At 42.6% G+C, this 20849-nt stretch overlaps 1 protein-coding gene across 4 annotated transcripts in view; it reads left to right on the forward strand.

Moving 5' to 3' along the window:
- The window catches only part of CACHD1 (cache domain containing 1), a 176989-nt gene extending 157770 nt beyond the window's left edge, over nt 1-19219 (forward strand). For 3 of the 4 annotated variants that reach the window (XM_090046916.1, XM_090046917.1, XM_090046919.1), the window contains 10 exons: nt 4078-4177; nt 4281-4397; nt 5763-5923; nt 7885-7971; nt 8169-8285; nt 9314-9465; nt 9979-10140; nt 10976-11053; nt 12129-12230; nt 17479-19219. In XM_090046916.1, the coding sequence (XP_089903042.1) occupies nt 4078-4177; nt 4281-4397; nt 5763-5923; nt 7885-7971; nt 8169-8285; nt 9314-9465; nt 9979-10140; nt 10976-11053; nt 12129-12230; nt 17479-17717 (1315 nt within the window). In that variant the 3' untranslated portion in view covers nt 17718-19219. The remainder of the gene's footprint in view (nt 1-4077; nt 4178-4280; nt 4398-5762; nt 5924-7884; nt 7972-8168; nt 8286-9313; nt 9466-9978; nt 10141-10975; nt 11054-12128; nt 12231-17478) is intronic. The other variant, XM_090046918.1, reaches the window with a different exon arrangement.
- Nucleotides 19220-20849: the final 1630 nt, after the last annotated feature.

The raw sequence follows: 20849 nt of genomic DNA on the forward strand, positions 1-20849 counted from the left end.
CTCCAGCCCCTCCAGCAGCAGGAGGTGCAACCCCCACTCTCCTTGCACCCTCCAGATGAGCTGCCCGTGGCTTCATCCTGTTCCTTGCCCCAGCACCCCATTCACTGCCCTGGCCCCTGCCTCTGCTCCACTCACTTCCTTACTGTGGGGGCCTTGAGCTGCACTTCCCTCATGCCACTTCCCTCCCCCACACCCCTTCCCCTCCACAGACTTACCTGCAGGGCACTGCTCTATACACTGTCAGGCTGCATTCCTAGCCACATGCGGCTATGCTCAATGCACCTGGCATCCAGGGGCCCTGGCCAGAAGGCATATTGTATTTATAGATACATTATTGGCTACACAGGCCAAAGAAGCTGATAGCTGATAATGTTAATTTTCCTTGTATCAATGCTGATCCAATACGGCACAGCTGTATCAGTGTACCTCTACTTTAAACATTATTTTATTGATTTTAATTGAACTTGTTTACTTAAATGGATTACAATTTGAATTCATTTTCCCCTGGACTCTTGGTACCCAACGTAAAATATTAGTCAGTTGAATGAAAGATCAGTAAAATGTAAAAAGGGTAAGTAATTCATTATTATTTGTGTTATATAGGCTTAATCCATATGTATGCGTGGACATAAATCCATATTAAATTAACACAGCTTCCATTCTTTCCTTTACTTCTCATCCTGGAGTATTTTTGGATACTGGTGATAGTGACAGGATGAAAGGATAAAGTTTGTTTGTGTGAAATGGTATAATCTCCGTAATTGATTGGAGGCAAAACTGTTAAATGCTCCTTTGTTTCATTTGTCATATAAAATAAGTTAATACTGGTATTGTAAAGTGCCTGGTCTTACACTTGGTGCTTAATTTTAACTTGACCTACATAAATCTGAATGTTTCACTGTTCTCTCAGCCTTTACTGAAGATTCTCACAGCAAAAAGCCTCTGTATTATGGATGTGAGGGCTAGATAAAGTGGTTTTTAACATTTAAAAAGGACCTTGAAGTTTGGAAAAATGGATGTGTGCTTTCTCCCCCTCTCCTCTCTTTTGTCTTTGTTCTAATAGTAAAATGAGTGGGGTGCTTGTTCTTTTTATTTTTGCCTTTAAAATGTTAGGATTGTCAAATCTGGTGTTTTTGGAACTGTCTGTTGTAGGAACAGGAACAAATGCTTTCCTTGCCTTTAAATGAGGGTGCTAGGCTCTTGAATTTCTTTTTATTATTTTGTTAAGAATACATCTTCCAATGTTTGTCAGGCACTTGACAAACCCAGACTAAACGAAATAATGCCCTAAACAGCCTGAATATTTCGTTTCATTTTGCATTGGCAGTCAATCAAAGTTAATTCCATGGTATTTTTGATCATAAGCCCACTAGTTTTCCAGCTGTCTATAGCATTTTCCAGGGAAACCAGAGCAGGCAAGACCTGAATGTCTAATGCAAAAACCAGAAGTTAGGCAGGAAGAAAATCTGCTGAAACTTTTTGTGGCTCTTTCATGAATATATAAAGGTGTAGCCCCACCAGTTTTCCAGTACAGGTTCTTTAATCTTACATACGTGTTGTTCTTATTTCATTGACATGACACAGGCGCTCTAAACAGTCATGAGAATCTTTTAGCCCCCGGCAGAAGGCAGGGGAAGTCTGTACAGCTGCAGGACCCAGCCAGAGCCATGCTGAGCCTGGAGACTTGAGCTCTATCCCTGCTGAGTTCTTCAGGAGCATTAAGTGGCCTACATTAACCTCTTCCAGTTTCCCCTCTGTGGCCACAGATTCTCTTGATCTTTGCACAGACTAAGCCCTCTGTAATGCCCGCTCCTTTGCCTTCCCCCTAGCGCTGCTGTCTGTGTCTATGGTAACAGAAAGAGAGAGAGGCGCACATTGAGCACGGGGACTGCTGGTTAAGGAAGACAGAACAGGCCGTGAGGGAAGAAGTAGGCTTAGTCTTCTGAAAGCCTAAGAGCAGCATCTCTTTCAGCCGTGGGGAGAGGGGTGTAGTAAACTGTAAGAGAAGGGGATGAAGTGGTGGATGGGTGAAAAAGAGCGTGAAGGGAAGGTGACACTACAGAGTGGGAGACTGAGGTACTTTGCACTTCTGTATTTGCCTGTTTAGCAGCCTCTCTGAAAGAATTTACAGGCATAAAGTTAAGCTTCGCATCCCACCATTTTATGGGTAGGGAGGCTGAGGCACAGAGGTGACATTGTTTCCGTGAGGTCAGGCAGGAAGTTGACGGAAGATCGGGAAATAGGAGGGGATATGATGAGGGAATAAGAGCTGAATAAGAATTCATATCGAGTAGAAGTTATTCCCCCCCCTCCCGCCCATTTAAAACGAAATTAGAGGCTCAGCAGTAGGGGAGGTAGTGTCTCTTGGAAAACAGCAATATATACACGTATCTACTATTGAGTATGGACTGGGGTGGGCAAAATGTGGCCCCGGGCCAAATCTGGCCCACCAAGAGATTGTCTTCAGCCTGCAGCAGGTCCCTCAGCCCCACCTGCACCTGCTGTGGGGAGTAACCAAGGCCACGGCATGTGCAGCTGGTTCTGCCGGGCACGTGGTGGGCGCGACGCAGTGGCCGGACTCAGCTTCCCCGCAGTGGTAACTCATTCTGCCCAGCTGTCACTGCCAGTCTGCCCTGCGCCCATTGCCAGGGGTGCTGGACGGAGTGGGCAGGGTCTCTGTGGAAACCAGCTGGAAACCCCCATGGGCAGGGCACACTTGGCCAGATGGATGGGATGGGGCCACAGATGGGTGGGGAGTGGCGTCCAGGAACAGAATGGGTGGGAAGGGCTGGGGCTGGGATCGTAGGGCGATGACAACAGGCGACCAGGGCCCCGGGCAGAACCGGAATCTGCTCCCCGCTTGTCCCTGCAATAGGCCACTGGGATTATGGGATGGTGACATACAAGGATCCTCTCCCCACACATCCCTGCTCACAACCATCTTGAACGTGCAGGGAGCAAATCACAGCTTTTACCTGGGCCCCGGCCCCATGGCGTCGCCACTCTGTGATCCTGGCCCATCTCGTTCCTGGATGCCGCTTCCTGCCTGCCTGTGGCCCCATCCCATCCACCTAGCCAAGCATGCTCTGCGCATGGGAGTCTAAGGCTGGGCTCTGTGGAGACTCTGCCCGCTTCATCTGGCGCCCCGGCAGTGGATGCGGGGCAGATGGGCTCAGAGCCAGAGAGGATCAATTACAACCCCCACCCCTCCCGCTGCACTGAGCCAGCAACATCCCCACTCCTCTTCCAGCCTGCAACAGCTCACTGAAACGCCTTAAGTGGCCTTTCAGCCTAATTGCCTGTCCACATGTGCACTGGGACTGGTTTCAAAAGGGCAGCAGCTGTTACATTGTAACTGTTACCAGGGCCAAGCCTCCCACTATACCAGTGTACCAAAACTGCTCCAACTGTAACACTGCTTCTTCATATTATAGGGTTAAAGCTGGAGCAGTTTTTTGCTACATTTATCTCCTTCCAGGCTTGGCCACAGGTAAGGGTGAGAATGTAACAGCTGCTGCCGTTTTGAAATGCTCTCCTTTTGAAATGGCTCCAGATGTGCACATGTCCATACCCTAAGCCTTTATATGTATGCATATATTCTGTGCATGTATATATGTATGTATGTATATTTATTTATTTATTTCCTTATTTACATTTTAGGTCATTAAGCTTAAAAAACTTGGTTTTACTATCCACTCTGTTTTTTTTACTAAACTAATGTGTGCCTACTTTTTATTTGTATTTATTTATTTATTTTTGCTTACTGTATTATGCTTCTCTTATATTGATATTCCTCTTGGATCTGACAATGCACTTTTGTTTCTACTCATTTCATCCTTCGAGATCTTGGTATAAGCACAGTGTTGCAAGGGTGGCTGCTTGCCAAACTTCAGGGAAATACTTGTATAGTCTTTTAAAGATTGTTTCAATGGGCAGAAAGTTTTGTTTTTAATTGGCCGGAAGTGGTGTTTTGTTGTATTTTCCTTTTTGGTTGCTTACAGTTCTAAATTCTAGACCATATTTTGCGTCTACAATATGGAGAAATCTATTAATAATTAATATATTGTGCTTGTCTAGATGTTTTATCATGGAAGATAGAGGATATCTTGTGGCACACCCAACCCTTATTGATCCTAAAGGTCATGCTCCAGTAGAACAGCAGCATATCACACACAAGGTTTGACTTCTGCTCCTCTTTCTACTTCTGGTGTTTCTAGTTCTGTTTCTTTGAAAGGTACTGATATCATTATGATGTATTTTTTGGGTTTTTTTCCTTTCAGGAACCATTGGTAGCAAATGACATTTTGAATCATCCAAACTTTGTGAAGAAAAACCTTTGCAACAGTTTCAGTGACAGAACAGTTCAACGGTTTTATAAATTTAATACCAGCCTTGTGGTAAGTTTTGTTTTTTGAAAGTACTTTTGGTTTGAACAACAAAAGAGATACCAAGTAAACTCTTTCTGAAGAGTGAAACCGTGTTAGCCTATAGAGACCTAAAATAAGCAGGCTAGATTGTGCAAACCTTATTCACATAAGCAGTCCATTGAAATCTAAGTGATGATAAACAGTGGAACTTGCCAAAAGAGAGCAGTGGTGGTACAGTCTAGCCAAGTAGCTAGACCAGGGGAAGTTCATATTTCCTGTCCTTATTGAACAATTAAAAAAAAATGAAGTTTGGACTCTTCTGCAGTAAACCTTGTTACCTGACATCCAGTTGCTAGTCCTCACCCTTGTCAAACTTATGGGATAAAGATGGGACTTTTGTCTTACCCTTCACATTTGTAGAGTATTTCCAAACGTATCTTCTTTTTAGGTAGAAGTTCAGGTGGTAAAATAGAGAATGCATATGACAGCAAATATGACAAGACTCACATAGTGCAAATTTGTCAAATTGAATTCTACGATTGAGTGAATGTGGCTATACCATGTCATATATGAGTATTCCCCATTCTCAGTCTTACCAAAGATTCTCAGCCAATATTCAGAAAAGCTATTGTCTGTTGCTGTGTATTGAATGCTGACTGCAAACAGTCCATCATGACAAGGTCACTGTGGAGTAATGTAAAATAATACATGCTCTGGTAGGGCACTGCTATTTAAACACACTTTTTGATGATTATTAACATAAGCATCAAGAAATCATTTGAAAGCTGAGCCAAGGTCAATCAATTTTGGTGTTTTGCTCACAGTTGAGATGCAAAAGACAAAAACATATTTGCAGCAAATGAGAATGTTGAGGACAGAATGCAAATTTTGATTATGTTGTGCGAGTCAGGATCAGGAATGTCTTAGCCTACAAAATAAACCACAGCTGGAGGATATTTTTATACACGAGCCAGCAAGTTTTCTGCAAGTTGTGATGGTGCTTGCCAGCCAGAACTGAATCTCTTTGTGAAGGTTACAGATAGCTGGCATCATGGAGAAAGGAGTGGGGGGAACAGATTTATTTGAATTATTTGGATGAAGAATAGTCAGCAGTCAGGCAGGCTATTACATGAGACGCCATTGTATCACATCATACTGCTTATAAGATGAATACATGGAAAGTGCTTTGTCAGTGCTTTTCAGTTTTGCTCTTCTTGAAAACAAGCACAAGCTAATTCATATACCCAGTATCAGAAGAAAAGCACCCTATGTTCATGTTCCTTCAAATTGTTTCAGTTTGTGCTTCAGTACAAGTGTTTAGGAAGGAGGAACAACTTCAGCTCACCGGGAAATATGTTCCTTGCCATATCTCTGACGTGACTTGCTTTTCCCTAGGGTGATCTGACAAACCTTGTGCATGGCAGCCACTGTTCTAAATACAGACTGACAAGAATACCTGGAACCAATACCTTTGTTGGAATAGTCAACGAAACATGTGACTCGCTTGCTTTCTGTGCCTGTAGTATGGTAGACAGGCTCTGTCTGAACTGTCACAGGTAAGCAAGTGATTTGAAATGAACTGACTGGTGCAAGCAATATTTTTGTGTTATTTATTTCAAATGAAGCTCAAGAACACTGGTCACTTATAGGGCAGGCTTCATAGCTGCAGTCCAAACCTAAGGCCACAGTATAGCAGATACACTAGCTGAATTAATCAAATTATGTTAATTAAAACAGGCAGAGCTGTGCATCCTTTGTATACAGGCTTGTGGGCTTATCAGGCTTTTTCCCCATGGTTCTCACTCTTTTAAAGTACTTTTCCATGTTTTCAAAATGTCATCAAAGTCTTTTGATAGTTTGAGGACTCCTCTTCTCTCATCCCCTTTCCCCCTTACCACACGTACGCATAGTCTGTTCTTTGTCATTTAACAGTGTTTCCTTTGGCCTCATACAAAGGAATACAAGTTTTAGGGGGTGCATCTACACATGCAGTTAGCACAGCTCACTAAACTCTGGTGCAGTGTGTGCCAGTCAGCTGCTCCCAGTGTATACATGCGCACCTATGACTACAGCTGTTTGAGTTGGGGCAGAACGGAGCCAGGCTGGCAGGCAGCTCAGCGGTCAGCCCTGGGCTCTGACTGGAGGCTTCAGGTGGTGGAAGGACTGGCTAGGGGACGAGGGTGCTACAGTGGGAGGCCAGGTAGCAGGCAGTCGCTGCACTGTATCACCATCAGGCCCCAGACAGCCCAGGTCGCTGTCTGCACGTGAGTTTCAGCACACAAAATGACTCTGCCCTAAGACGGTACTTGTTCCAGACAGTACTATCCTACAGCAGAGCTAATTAATTTACTGCGCCCTAATACAGGTGCATGTATGATGCATAGACAGTGACACTGTATTATGAAGCTAATTACTCAGTTTCCGAGTTAGGCACATGTGTAGATGCACTCATTGTGTACGAGTAAGGCTCAGCTACACGTTATTTATATTACACAATTAACTGGTCAGTAGCACAATAAATTTAGACTGGCCATACACACAAAGTAAGACCAACCACAAGTGCAAAGTCATTATCGCACAATTAACTGGTTAATTGCACAATTAATTTGGACCAGCCACACATGCAAAGTAATTATCACATGATAAAATATCTCTCCAGCTATAAAAAGAGCCAAAATATGTAACAACTCTATAGCTGGTTTCTGTCCGGCTTTAATTTTAACATGTAGCAAGGCCCTGAAGTCCACTAAAACAGAATGGGTTTGCTTATCTGGGGCAGGGTTGAATACTGGCAGGATTAGGCCCTTTGCCTTAAGCCCAATGGTTTATTAACACTTTTTAATGTGGAACCATATAGATTGTCACCTAGGGGCAAAAATTGAATCCTCCACTTGCATCCTTGTCCTCTGACCATGTTAACTAAAGGTCTTCTCTGCCATTGCAGTGGCTGGCCATTGGCCGTGCTCTGGTCTCCCCTGCTTTTTACCTCTGGTGCACTATAGAATGCTTTTGGCTTTGTTTTCATAAAGTGCTTTATGGTGGTGCTGGTGTGTGAGGGCTTTGGCATGGATGATTATTATTAGGATTCTTGATAAAGAATTGCTTGCAATATTAGACAACTGGACCTGGCAGCCCCTTCCAGGCCAGTGTTCCTGTGTTTCCTCATTGCAGGAGGACCTACCAACAGTAACATCAGCATGATTCCATTGCCCAGAAAGAGAAGGCTCTTGCATATCATGTCTGAACCTCTGGGACATGTTCTCTGCTGTTTAGCGTCTGTGGGGAAAGGGGAAAATGTATCCAGGAGTAGAGAAGTGGATCTACAAATCTAGCTGGCATATTTCCCTTCAGTTTCAGCACAGAATAGGGGCACAGGATTTTCTTCTGAGGGAAGGGAGGATTTCCTCTTGGCTGCTGAGCTCCCAATGCTCAGCTGTACTACTCCAGCAATATGCCTGATCAGAGCTCAGACCTGGTTTATACTGACCTGTTTGGCATTTTTTTCTTTTTTCTAAAGAATGGAACAAAATGAATGTGAATGCCCTTGTGAGTGCCCTCTGGAGGTCAATGAATGTACTGGCAACCTTACCAATGCAGAGAGCAGGTGAGAACAAGTGTCACTTCTGAGACCATAGTAACATTATCTTTATTACATTTTCTAACATTGACAGTTTGCTCAAGTTACCTTATGTGTGATGCAAGGTAAAATATACCATAATTTATTAGAGTAATTTAGCACAGTTCATTTTTTGTTGATGTTTTCTGTTGGTGACACAATCTCAAATTTTCCCTCCAACACAGGAATCCTAGCTGTGAAGTCCATCAGGAGCCAATGACTTTCACAGCAATTGATCCTAGCCTGCAGGATGCTCTTCCACAATGTATTAACACTCGGTGCAACCAGAGAATGGAGAGCGGGTAAAGTGCAGTGTTTCTTATCTCTGAAAATATGTGCAGTGCTTGAAATTAGTAGGAGCTGCTATCTGTTTAAAAACAGATAAATTTTCCCTTGGATACTAAATGAATGCATGTCATAACATCTTGGCCTGGTATCATGGCTACAGTGCTATTGTGCTGTCCTGCTTGAGATCTCAGTATCTGCTTGGTTCATTAGGGCTAAGTGGATGCATCAATATATGTGAGAGACATTCGCTAGGTAGAGGAGCATGAATGCAGCCAGAGGGACAGTGCCTGGATGTTTGTCTGTACTCCTTGAGAAGTGAGGTGCACTAGAACAAGAACAGTCATAGAAACAAGGGAGTTAGGTACTGCTTATCCTGTCCAGCAGATTTTTGTCAGCTAAAAATAAACTGCACATCATTTAACAATCCATGCTGTGAGTGCGATAGGCTTTATGGATCAAGTTGTGACTGGTAAAGTTTGAGGCAGCATCTCTGTTGCACTCTGTTTCTGCGGAGTACAAATATGGGGCCAGCAAGGAGCCAGCTAAAAACACTGTGATTGTGTCTCCACCTTAGCCCTAACTGCTTTAGAACAGCTTGGCGGTTGCTCTAATTTGTGCCAGTTGGCAGTGGTCTCTAAGCAATTGTCCACCAGCTAGAGTTAACTAGACTGCTCTTTTCCCAACCATTTCCCCCTAGGCTCTGACCCAAAGAGACAGGACTTAGGTGGGGGCTCCTCCATGCTGAAAAGCACCCCATCTGAAGAGCTGTAGGCAGTCTTCGGTCCCTTTATTTTAGAGAGAGAGAGGAGAGTGGGTCAGTGAATGACAGAGACACTGCTTCCTAGGCTGCCCTTTCCTCATACGATTGATCCATTATCTAAATTTTTTGCACAGTTTTACATTTGGGCACCAGCCATGAGGGTTCATGGATGATTTCGGTTTCCAGTTGACTAGTGACTGTGATGAAATACGGACTGAAATATAGCCAAACAAAAATATATTTCTCTTTATGGTAAAGCTATCCTTGTTTGTCAATTTTCAGAGATTGCTTTGGTGTCTTGGACTGCGAGTGGTGTATGGTGGACAGTGATGGAAAAACCCACCTGGATAAACCTTACTGCGCACCTCAAAAAGAATGCTTTGGTGGCATTGTGGGAGCAAAAAGCCCCTATGTGGATGATATGGGAGCAATAGGTAATTCTGGGGTTTAAAGGAGGATTTGTATTTATCCATTACACAACCAGTATTTGGTAGTACGTTGTGTCCATGTGTGTGCTACTTTCGAGCCATATGCTTCATTTTTGTGCCACAGATATTTTTTCATTCTTTGTTAAGTTAAAGTACAGAAGTGGTGTCACTAACAGGTGCTTCGCAATTGGTAAATGCTTTGCTTCAGCATCTGTCTAATCCCCCATCATACCAACGTTCCTGCGGTGAACCAAGAAGCATGAAGTGCTTAGGGCGGCAAAGGAGGGAGGGTGGATATGGGTGGCTTTATGTTCAACTGCCTCCACATATGGCCCAGGGAACTTGACACGCTGTCATTAAGGAGTGTACCCCTTTTGAAACTGGATTCTTCCTTCATTTCATATTTGCACAGATGTGCTTCTGAGGCCTCGAGAAAACCTTGAGTTTGGTTTAAGTTGTAGAATGCTGGTCTGAAGTTTTCTGCAGAAAACTGTTTTCATTTGCCTTTTTTTTATTCAGGAGATGAGGTGATAACATTGAACATGATAAAAAGTGCGCCAGTTGGTCCAGTAGCTGGAGGTATTATGGGGTGCATTATGGTGCTAGTTCTGGCAGTATATGCATATCGCCACCAGATCCATCGGAGGAGTCACCAACACATGTCACCTCTTGCTGCACAGGGTAAGCTAATCACTCTTGCGGGTGGAATAAACACCATGGCTAAAAATCCTGGCATTTCATATACTCTCCTGCTTGTAGTCAGAAACCACTTACTGATTTTGTGCTTTGGGAACTCTCTGACTCCCAGCCTGATGCTCTTTACCCCATGGTCCCGCTATCGGCTTTGTATAAATCCGCTTTGTAATAACATTGTCCAGTGTGCTTGAGTACCACTGCCCTCTGCTGGATTCAGAGCTAAGCCTTCTGTTTCCTGGGGAAAACCTGGAGTGACAATTGTAAAGCATTTCCCCTAGGAGCTGTGAATATGGGGTTGCTCACTCAGAAGTGGCAGATCCAGCTGCATGCTGTCCTGACTGTTTTTAAAAATAGATTGTTGTTCAGCAAGAAACAGTTTTTCTTCCTCCTGGGCTGCTGCTTGGATGTGTTATTTCTCCCTGGATTCCCACTTGCACTCTGTGGGCCATTCACAAGTGTGGCAACTTATACATATAAAGGGAAAGGAAGGAGAAGAGATTTGTTGTTGTTAGTCATACTGCAGACTAGTGCCCGTTCACCAGACCATGCTGTCTTGTTTTGAGCACGTTCACCACCTCTTTGTGCATCCCTGTGCTCTGACTCTTTCACAGCCAGCTCATTTCTAGGATACCTCAGTGTATCATCTGCAGGGAGCACCTCATCCCCATCTGACTCAGAAGCAGGAAGTCCCCCAACCCCTTCCCCGAGCATGGCTCTCCAGCATCATAATGCAGGATGCCACCAGGTTGACAGTCTTTAATAAGTCAATCCAAAATTTTTCTCTTAACAGTTGCATTTTTCTGTTTGTAATGGTGTGTAGAAATGTCAGTGCGTATGTCCAACCTGGAAAATGATAGGGATGAGAGAGATGATGACAGCCATGAAGACAGAGGAATCAGTAAGTGCCGAGTTGAATAACTGTAAAATGTTGTCAGTATTAGGCTGAGGGTTGGTGAGCATCTTGCGTCCTTCTGCTTATGTTTGAACTACAAACGCGTAAAGGATCTTGGAGCTCTCTTACCAGTTTAGTAATCAAAAATAACAAGTCCAAAGAGTCGACTGACTTAGGTTGTAACTCCCAGTGTCTTTTCAGTCCCATCCCCCAAAATTACTGGTTTTGGCCCTATAGTTCTTGTTAGGCACAAGACCTGCTGCCTCTCAGATCTCCCTGGTGCATAGTGGGAGCTTCTTGCTTGTTCTGTTAGTTACAGTGCAGTAAGATTTCTCCTTCCATGACCAGCTAGCTATGGGAACAGCTGAAGGAGAGCCAGACAGTGTCACTGACTGACAGGGTATGAAAAGCTGCTAGTACTGAGCAGCCTTGCAAAGGGCAAGCACTGTCTGGCCCTTTAATTCCAAGTTTCAGTTCAGTAAGAACTCAGGAAATTGTGAAACCGTTTGCCGGTCTTCACTATACAGTCATGGCTGTCCCATGTGTGATACTACTGTACAGTGATGTACCTGCCTGTGGGCTCATAGAGAAGTGAAAGTCTGAATCCAGAGCAGAATTTCCCATGTAGCCCTAACTCTGTAGTGGATGGAATCAGGGCCCCAAATCTGCCCACCCTGCTGACTTTAAGAACCAGTTCTGCATGCGAATCTGGCACCTGGCAGCCACTGCTACTCTTCTAGCTCAGATGAGCCCTCCCTGCTTTTCATTTTGAAACTGAGCAGGATGGAAATGTCTCCTGGGTCTCTATTTTGGAACCCTGTGTAATGTTTACTTCTCAAAGGAGATGAAGAGGTTACTATGTTCATCGTGGTCTATCTCTGCTCGCAGTGCTTAGACCGTGACCTGCTGTCCTTAGCAAGCCTTTATCTCACCCCATCTTGTATGTTTTGGAAGTTGGCAATTCCTATAAGAATTCAGCCACAGCTCACAGAACCTGCTGCTTCCGTGCTATTTAATTGCTCCATGAATATAACGTAGAAATGCTCTGTTTAAAACAAGCCCTGTTTCCTCTCTCTCCTAGTCAGCAACACTCGGTTTATAGCGGCAGTAATCGAGCGACACGCGCACAGCCCAGAGCGCAGACGTCGGTACTGGGGGCGATCAGGAACGGAGAGCGATCATGGTAAGACTTTGCACCACCCTCTCTCCCCCTCCTTGGTGATTGCACTTGCTCAACTTGTTTGGCAAGTCACAGATAAGGCCACCAAAAAAACTTTGCTCCTTATTGCTTCAGAGTTAAACAGTTCTGACACCTCTCAGCACATGACACTGTCCAGCAACAAAGCTATTTTTGTAAGAGCAATACTTTAACATGAACTCTTTTGCTTAATGCCTTGTTCTCTGCATCTCATTCTTGGACAGGATTAGCTTTGTTGGGTGACTGACTGCCTGGAATTCAACCAGACCACAATGTTGCCCCGTTTACCGCACCATTTTTCCCCTAGGCAGCCCTGACAGCTTCTCCAATGCATTCAGAGAAGGGATGATAAATTTCACTTTCATGACAACAGAGAGTACATTCCTTGCCCTGTGAAGTGAGCATTTTCAACTACTTTCTTTTCTGAAAGGTGACCTGCGCATCTTGTTATAAAACTCCCTCTCCACTCTAGTAATAGGTGCTGAAAGTGGCTGGGCTAAACTAAGCATGGATTAAGCTGTAATGTATCTGATGCTCTCTTAGCCTTTCTGTTGGGCATTCAGCACATGCTGCTGTGACAGAGGACATTTGATGTGTCTGTCAGCTTTAAACAGATGATTATCATTTATTATACCTAGAGTAAATAGGTTTGGGATAGTGACATTTAGTTCCTTCCCATATTTCTATTGTTAACCCTTTTCAGGACATCAGGAAATTTTGTCCTCTTTCCACCTCGAAAAATAGTTGGCTTGGTTGAACATCCAGAGACCAAAAATTTTTTAAGTCTTTAAAGCAATTAAAGTGCGCTCATGTTATTGACCTGTGAGGAAGGCTCAGTGTAAGTTAAGACAAGGGTAGACAGGGCTGTCTGCCAGCAGTGTCAGCTGGAACTGAATGTCATTGTTGCATGTTTTAAATCACACCTATTATGTTACTGAGGCCATGGCTACGTGAGCAAAGTTGTCCTGAGAGAGAAACCTCTAGGCAGAAGCCTGGGGGTAACCTCTTTACAGTACCTGCACACAAATAAACAGCTATCCTTGAAAGTAACTCCTCTGGCTTGACAACAGTGTAAAACTTACTGAATTAGAGCAAATTTACCTTGATTTAAGGGGCTGCATCCTTTGGTCACAATTTCTTTTCTTCTTGGGGCAACTAGAGCATTCCCAAGAAACTGCACTCCTGCATACTCAGCCTCAGTCAGATTTTGTTGTTTCATTTCTTACACTCTTAGAAATTCCCCTGCCCAACACCCAGCTCAACACTGGTAGCAGGATAACCACCTGTCCAATCCTTGAAATTGCATATTACTTTTAGACAGCAATGGCTTTGTCACAAACAGGAGTAACCAGACTTCTTGTCTCCTTCAGAGGTCTGTACAGTCTCCTCTCCTTGCCCCTCTCTGCCTGGAAGATGCACTGATTGAAAAATGAGTATTGATCTTCAACTGGAGACATTTCTGATGAGGCCTGATTTTTTTCAGAGGCAGGGATTCAATACTTCCTTAGCAGTAAGGGCCCTGGTAGATGTCTCCAGTTGAGAACTTACAAATTGAGGTACCTCAATCCCCTGGTCACTTTCTAAAACTCTTGGTCAACACTTTCTCAATGAGACTGATATATAAACAATGTCTTCTCTTTAGCTAGATGATGCTTTTTTGAGTGCAGAAACCACCAATCGATGACACTGTTCTTTTAGTATCTCAATTAATGTTACTGTGAATGTTTTTAATATCCATCTATGTGTCTCATCTTTTTTCTTTTTGGAAATTTACCAAATTCTTGGCCCCATGATGGACTTGTTGGGAATGAAGACTTTAGGTTCATTAAGCCTTGTGTTTCTTTAAAAAGAAAAAGCATGCTCCCTTTATCAGGGTTAAATGTGATGATGCCTTTTGACTTGATTGTTCTTATATTACACATGACCTCCCCTATAGCATTCAGCACCTTAGCAGTATGCCTTATATTGATCTCCTCTCTAAGATAACTTGTGTCAGTTGTAGTCATCTCTCTGGATATGGAAGTCCTAACTCTGTTTCCAGGGTACTTTCACTACAGAGTTTCCCACTGTCTCTTTTAATAAGGGTTGAGCCAAGAGCAGAAGGAGTGTAGGTATGGGGCTTGCAGCAGTGCCTCAGCAATAGAGCTTGAATCTGACTGACTAGAGGGATTTTATCAGACTGGGAGTTCTCACTTAGCTAAGAGGAGGAGTTATCGGTAAGAGGGAAACAGCAGAGATAGAAAGTAGGGTTCATCAGTAGAGCACCCAGCTGAAGGATTGCATGGTCTGTGGTGCCTGCTGCTTCTCAGCTCTGCTGAAAAGCCCAATTCTGTGGTCTCAGATTCTGTGGGCTCCCCCTCTGCTAACTATTCCAAAGAAACAAGCAAGTTTCTTTTTTTGCTATTTGTGAATTATGACTGTTCACTTTTAGCAGTGGTTAATTTAGCTAAAAATAATGAACACACTTTTTTATAAAGGGATATGTATCTATTTGGAATTGCTGGGAGAGAGAATGGGAATGGAGTACAGCTGCCTCTGATACCAGAGAACTGGGCCCTGCAGCGTGGCTGCAGGTTCAGTCCTGCTCCGAGCTCTAGTCACTAGTTCCCCTTCCCAGCTGCCCCATAGAGATCTTCTGTATATCCCTCATAACCCTGCAGGTTTAGATCCAAATCTGCTACTTGCATGTAAATGCACTGAGCCTCTGTGTCTTCATCTTTATAATGGGACTACTCATATCTGGTCATAGGACTGTCAAGTCAAAGTTGCTTAATACTCATAAAGTCATTTAAGATATTAAAGAACTGCTGAATGCATACAGAGGTATATTATATCTAATATTATAAAAGCATTAGTCTGTCTGTCTGTAACACTTTATTCTCACTCTGATTGGCTGACTGAAACAAGCAATCAGAGTGCTCCAAAAGTGGTCGGACAGGAGATGGTGCGGCAGGAGCATGGGACAGAGTGGGGTGGGGACCAGGCCAGCACATGATATGCAGCTATCACATGATATGCAGCTTTACATTGGTGTAAGTTACTCCATTCCAGCATAAAGCTTCCGTTTAGACAGGGAGTAGTAACTACACAGCAGTAACTGTTACATTGGCCTACCAGGTTTGTGCCCACCCTGTGTCCTATGCAATACCATTCTGAGGTAGCTTTGCTTAGTACAGACATGCTGTTACTGGCTCCCCCACCCCCTAGTGGCAAGGCATCATAAACCTTACTGCAGGGACCTGCTTATGGAGCACTGGTCCACCTCAGACACCCGTGTGAGTTGACACTAGAATAAATTGAAGATAAACATGTCATGTGTCCACTCCCAAGCAGAGCACTTTGATCACCTTGTGTTTTCCATATAATTTGATACCTCTTCTCTGAAAAGTATGAGAGAATTCATGTAGAAGAAATGAAAGGCCAGAAAGCAGCTGGATAATGATTGGCAAACTGTCCATCAAATCTATGATTAAATCAATAGTGTTAAACTGTGTATTTGGTATACTCCTTTAACTAGCTCAGCAGCTAGTTAGTGTCAAGACTAAGACATAAGCCCAACTGATATGTACCAAAACATGCGTCCTTGTGTAACAGAGAAGTAAAGTGCTGTTTCTCTCTTGGCTTTTTATTCTCGTAATTACAGCATATGAAGCTCAGGAAATGGCATGAACAGTGAGAAAATGCACTCCTTGTATTCTAAATTAAAATACCTGCATGATATGTGCAGCCTCTTCAGGGTCCAGATGAGACAGGATGGATTTTGATTGCCTTCCTTTCCTGTTAGACCAAATCAATGTTATTTTGAGACCCCTGGCAGACGTTACAATCAAGATGTGATTAACCTATCAATTGTGCCATAAATAGTATCCCTACCCTAATTCAAGGAATTAATGGCATGACAGAACAGGAAACCAGCCACACAAATATTCCACAAAAGATGTATGTGTTTTTTGTGGCTTGTTTCCATTATGCCTTGTACTGAACGTGTGGCAGGATAACCAGAGCCAGCTCAAGACTTGAACCAATGCAGTCCCAGGGCTGGGACCAACAATCACTGATTGTCAGTTGGGGTCTGGGGACCACTTGAGTTCAGCCGGGCTGTGGACATCTGGCTTTCAACTTGCCAGTACAAGGGCAGCTCGGGCTCCCCCTGTACTGGCCAGTGACCTGTGCTAAGCGGCTAGTATTCGCTTCGAATTCAGCCAGTAGTAATTGTGCTACAGGGATCTGATCCCAAAATCTCATGTCTTTCCATGCAATTCCATTACATCCCATCATGCCTTTAAATATATGAACATGTGCCAGGGAACTTAGGTACAGTCAGGCAATATGTTTCTTTGGATGCAAGTGTTACCAAGTTGCCTATAGGGTTTTTTAGATAAATTTATTGCAGCACTTCTCAGAGATTTCCAGCTGTGGAGGACCTGGGCACATTGTGTCACTTCCTTATAGCTGATCTCCCCTGGGAAAGGGTCTGTAAGATTCAACATAAACCAATCTGAAGAGTTTTCTTAAGAACCCAGTAGATCTAACTCTTTAACAGTGTGTATGCTTAGGCAGATATTCAGCAGCCAGAAGTTTCTATTCAGCTGTGTGCCAGTAGATGGGTTTGACTGTTCACAAATCTGAGTAGAGCTGCGTGTAACTAAAGAGCAAGTGATGCCAGCACTGGATTCAGCAGAACTGTTGCTTTGCTGTCCCTTCAGAAAGTAAAAAGACAGGGCTACAATACAGATGAAATAGTTGCTGGCCTTGCAAGGAAAGCTGTAGTTAGGAATGGGAATCCTATATAATTTAAAGAGACAGTGCAGCCCAAATTTTGCCTTGCTGTTCTTTTTTCTTTTCTCATCTGCTTTCAAAGTCTAAATAGTATTTCAGGATCTTTTTCTCTCGAAAACCATGTTTCTTGTTTCTTTGGTAATTTAAATCAATGCCAACAGCACTGATCTACAAAACACTGTCCGCATGCATGAGAGCTGGTTGGTTTATTTGGTTTTAATGTTTGGTATGGCAGATATTTCAAAGTTGGGTTCTTAATACACCACAGGAGCAGGTGAAGATCAATGGATGGCAACAGAGAAGGAGGTGTTATTCTAAAATTATACAAAATCTTTAACCTAGAACTTTTACTCTGACCACATTCTTGCTTCCAGTGCAAGTTGGTATGTGTACAAGCTCATAATTTTGAATCTTTTGACCTACCTAGTTTGTCTTTATTTGTGTTGTTTTCTAGGCTACAGCACCATGAGTCCTCAGGAAGACAGTGAAAACCCTCCATGTAACAATGACCCATTATCAGCTGGTGTTGATGTTGGAAATCATGATGAAGATTTAGACCTGGACACGCCGCCCCAAACAGCTGCGCTTCTAAGTCACAAGTTTCACCACTACAGGTTGCACCACCCTACTCTTCATCACAGCCATCACTTACAGGCTGCGGTCACAGTACACACTGTGGATGCAGAATGCTAATGAACTTCATTCTTTGCGGAGAAAAAAACAAAAAAAAGAGTTTGCGAACAATGAATCCATGCAGAAATGGGCAGCCTTGGGCTCGTGCTCTTTGCCAGGAGCAGTTTAACCACCTTTCTGAGTGAATTATTCCATGTAAAACCCTTACATATTACAAAAAGTAAGGTTGGCTCCGAAATGGAAGGGAAACGAGCTTGATGAATGGACCTGCCATAACATTTAATAAAATGGAGCAGGAGGTATGCTAGGCCTCCAAAAACAGGGATAAACGTTTACACAGTAACTGAAGCTTTGAAAACCCTGTTAAGTTGAGCCAAGAGAGAAGAGAGCTCAGAGAAGCTGGAGATGTTTTGCTTTCCTTAACTGGAAGAGGAGAAATCTGTGCAGCCAGAGACAAAGGAAGTGCTGGATAAAGAAATAAGGATTTTTTTTTATGTTGGTTTCTGTTTCATTTTTAGAAAGTATGCTGCTTTGACAATTGCTGTATGGGATCTGGAACAATGCATCTCAAGATTTTTAAGTAAAGGATTATTTTTCTACTATTTATTGAACTTGAAGCATTTGTGAACTTTGGGGGGGGAAAGGCAAAACACGTTAGCAATTATCGACAAGTGCAGCATACGTTCTGTGTGATGGAAGTGGTTTTTCCAAGGAGGACATTTGTTTCTCATTAACTGATAATCATCCACAGCCCCACTTTGCAAAAAAAAAGGGAAAATGAAGACACCATTTCTGACTTGTTTACATTTGCTTTTTCACAATTGTTTTGTGTAAATTTATCAAGCTGATTTGTGATACAAATTTTTTTAGAATATGAAGAAGAGGGATCCTTTGCTTCCCTAAAAAAGCGCTGATGATTCTCACTTTGTCTTCCTGTATTGACACTTGTGACCACTCTTAGATTCCCTTCATGGAAGGAAGACAGGGTTTAAATAGTGTTTACTATCAGAGAATTTAAAGATTCAGTATGTCCCATTTTTTTTTCTCTTTAGAACGTTGGCAAAATTAGAACAAAAAAGCACAAACTGTGCTTTGTAAAATTCAGGATATTCTTGGAAATATCATTTAAAATTTTAATTATTAGCTGCTGCTGTTTGTCTGGAATTTAACACTGCTTGGTGATTCATACAGGGATTAATCAAGTCTTTCTGATACCACATGGGGCATCATAATTTTAAATTAGTTTTAAATCACAGTGTTGTATTTTAGATTCACATTTTGTGATTAAAATGTTATAAAAACATTCTTGCACTGTGCATATGATAAACATCCATTTATTTGTAGTTTTTTTAAAGATCGCTAAATACTGTTTTAATGAATAGGGTACTTAATACTGTATTATGTAAAAAAAAAAAAAAATTGGTTCTTAAACAGTACAGTAAAATAACTATACGTGTGATATCAGGATACTCCTTTATACTATGTATAAAATTACAATCTCTAGTGAAATAAACTGTATATAAAGTATAGTTCTGTGGATTAATTTTGGCTGGATTGATGTTATTCTGTTTCAGTTGCTTCTCACTGTGACCGAATGGGCACTACAAAGAAAAATGCTGTCAACTCCTTGATAAGCAAGCCCCATTTCTCATTCCCATGGTTCTGTCAGCAATTCTGATAGATCTAATCTGTAGATAAAACTCAAAGCTTTTGTAAATGTTTTTTAAATTGTTTAAAGAACTTGTCTCTCAAATTGTTTCAAAAGCTAAAACTCATGGAAAAGTTCATCCACGCTGGCAGCCTTCCTGGACCAACATCTTTATCCTATATGCTACCACGATTAAAAGTTTGGTTGCAAACCATTGATGTGGATTTTTAAAAAAATTTCACTGAAGAGCCTGCTCTTTTTATGTGCCATTTCTTTTCTTAAGAAGTTAATGCTAGCAGCTTGCTTGCTCTTTTTGAAATGCAAAATGTCTTGGGGCCATTGCACTTAGAAGGTGTTAACTGCACTTAAAACATGAGTGTCCATGTGTTCAAGCAGTAAAACACATGCTAAGTGTGATTGTATTGTAGCAAATGTAGGATTTTTTGCATGAGGAGTATCTCCAGATCCTATTAACATGCTCAACTATTGCCAGACCATTCCAGAGAAATAATATGAGCAACTTGAATGGGTACTTTGGGGGACTGCAAACTATAAGTGACAACAGCAAGGAAATGGGCTGTTTCTTGCAGCCCCCCCCTCCATCCCCACACTTCTCTCTGAGCTCAGTCAGCATGCCCCAATGTCATTCTAGTACTACAGCCCACCCCAGGCTCAATCCTGATATCTTTCCCTCACAGAAGGGGCTTAGGTCCTGGGACCAAAACTGATAAGCAGCTGATAGTCAGTCCCAGCACCATCCTGAAACCAATACAAGACTGGTGTGGTGCTGGGGCAGGGACCAACAAACAGGGAGCTGTGCATGTCAGAAATCATAGTAAACATCGTTATGTAACTGCTCAGGACCTGTTCGAACTTCAGTACTGCACAGATTTAACACATACTGAGCACGTCTACACGAGCAGCAGACTGCACAGCTGTTACTACACCATCATTTAGTGTTTGCTTATGCAAGTACTAAATGACTGCACAGTAACTAGCATTACTGCGCAGTACCATCATTGCACATGTTCAGATGCTACTGCACAGTAGCTCGTTACTGCTGCACAATAGCAGCATGTCACAGCACCTGCCAACGCTGCTATGCAATAGCTCACTGGTACTGTGCAGTAGCATCTCAAGTAGATGTAGGTGTACACTGAGCATATGTGTGATAAGGCCCTTGGACTAGGATTTCTTGCTAACTAACTTGCTAGAATTGTTTAGTTTGAATCAAAGTAAACCTGGTTTCTGGGCAATAGGCAAACTACTCTTTTGATATTTGCCTGTGGGAGAGAAAAATACCATTAGACAAAACAAAGCACAAATAGCCAAGAATTTTTAAGCATAAACGTAGCAGCCCTTCCTTCAGAGGTGAAGATTGAAATAAATAAACCTTTACCTGATTTATGAAAAGCGCATATTGTATATCGAGCGCAATACTTCAGTTACTTATCATTAGTTGCCTAATCTGTACTTACAAATCTCTCATTACAGTAACTAAAATGTAGGATTTTAGGTTCCAATTTAAGAGATTTCACTTGTTT

This window comes from Crocodylus siamensis, chromosome 5 (assembly GCF_052110815.1).
Source record: "Crocodylus siamensis isolate JL-2025a chromosome 5, ASM5211081v1, whole genome shotgun sequence".
Taxonomy (NCBI): domain Eukaryota; kingdom Metazoa; phylum Chordata; order Crocodylia; family Crocodylidae; genus Crocodylus; species Crocodylus siamensis.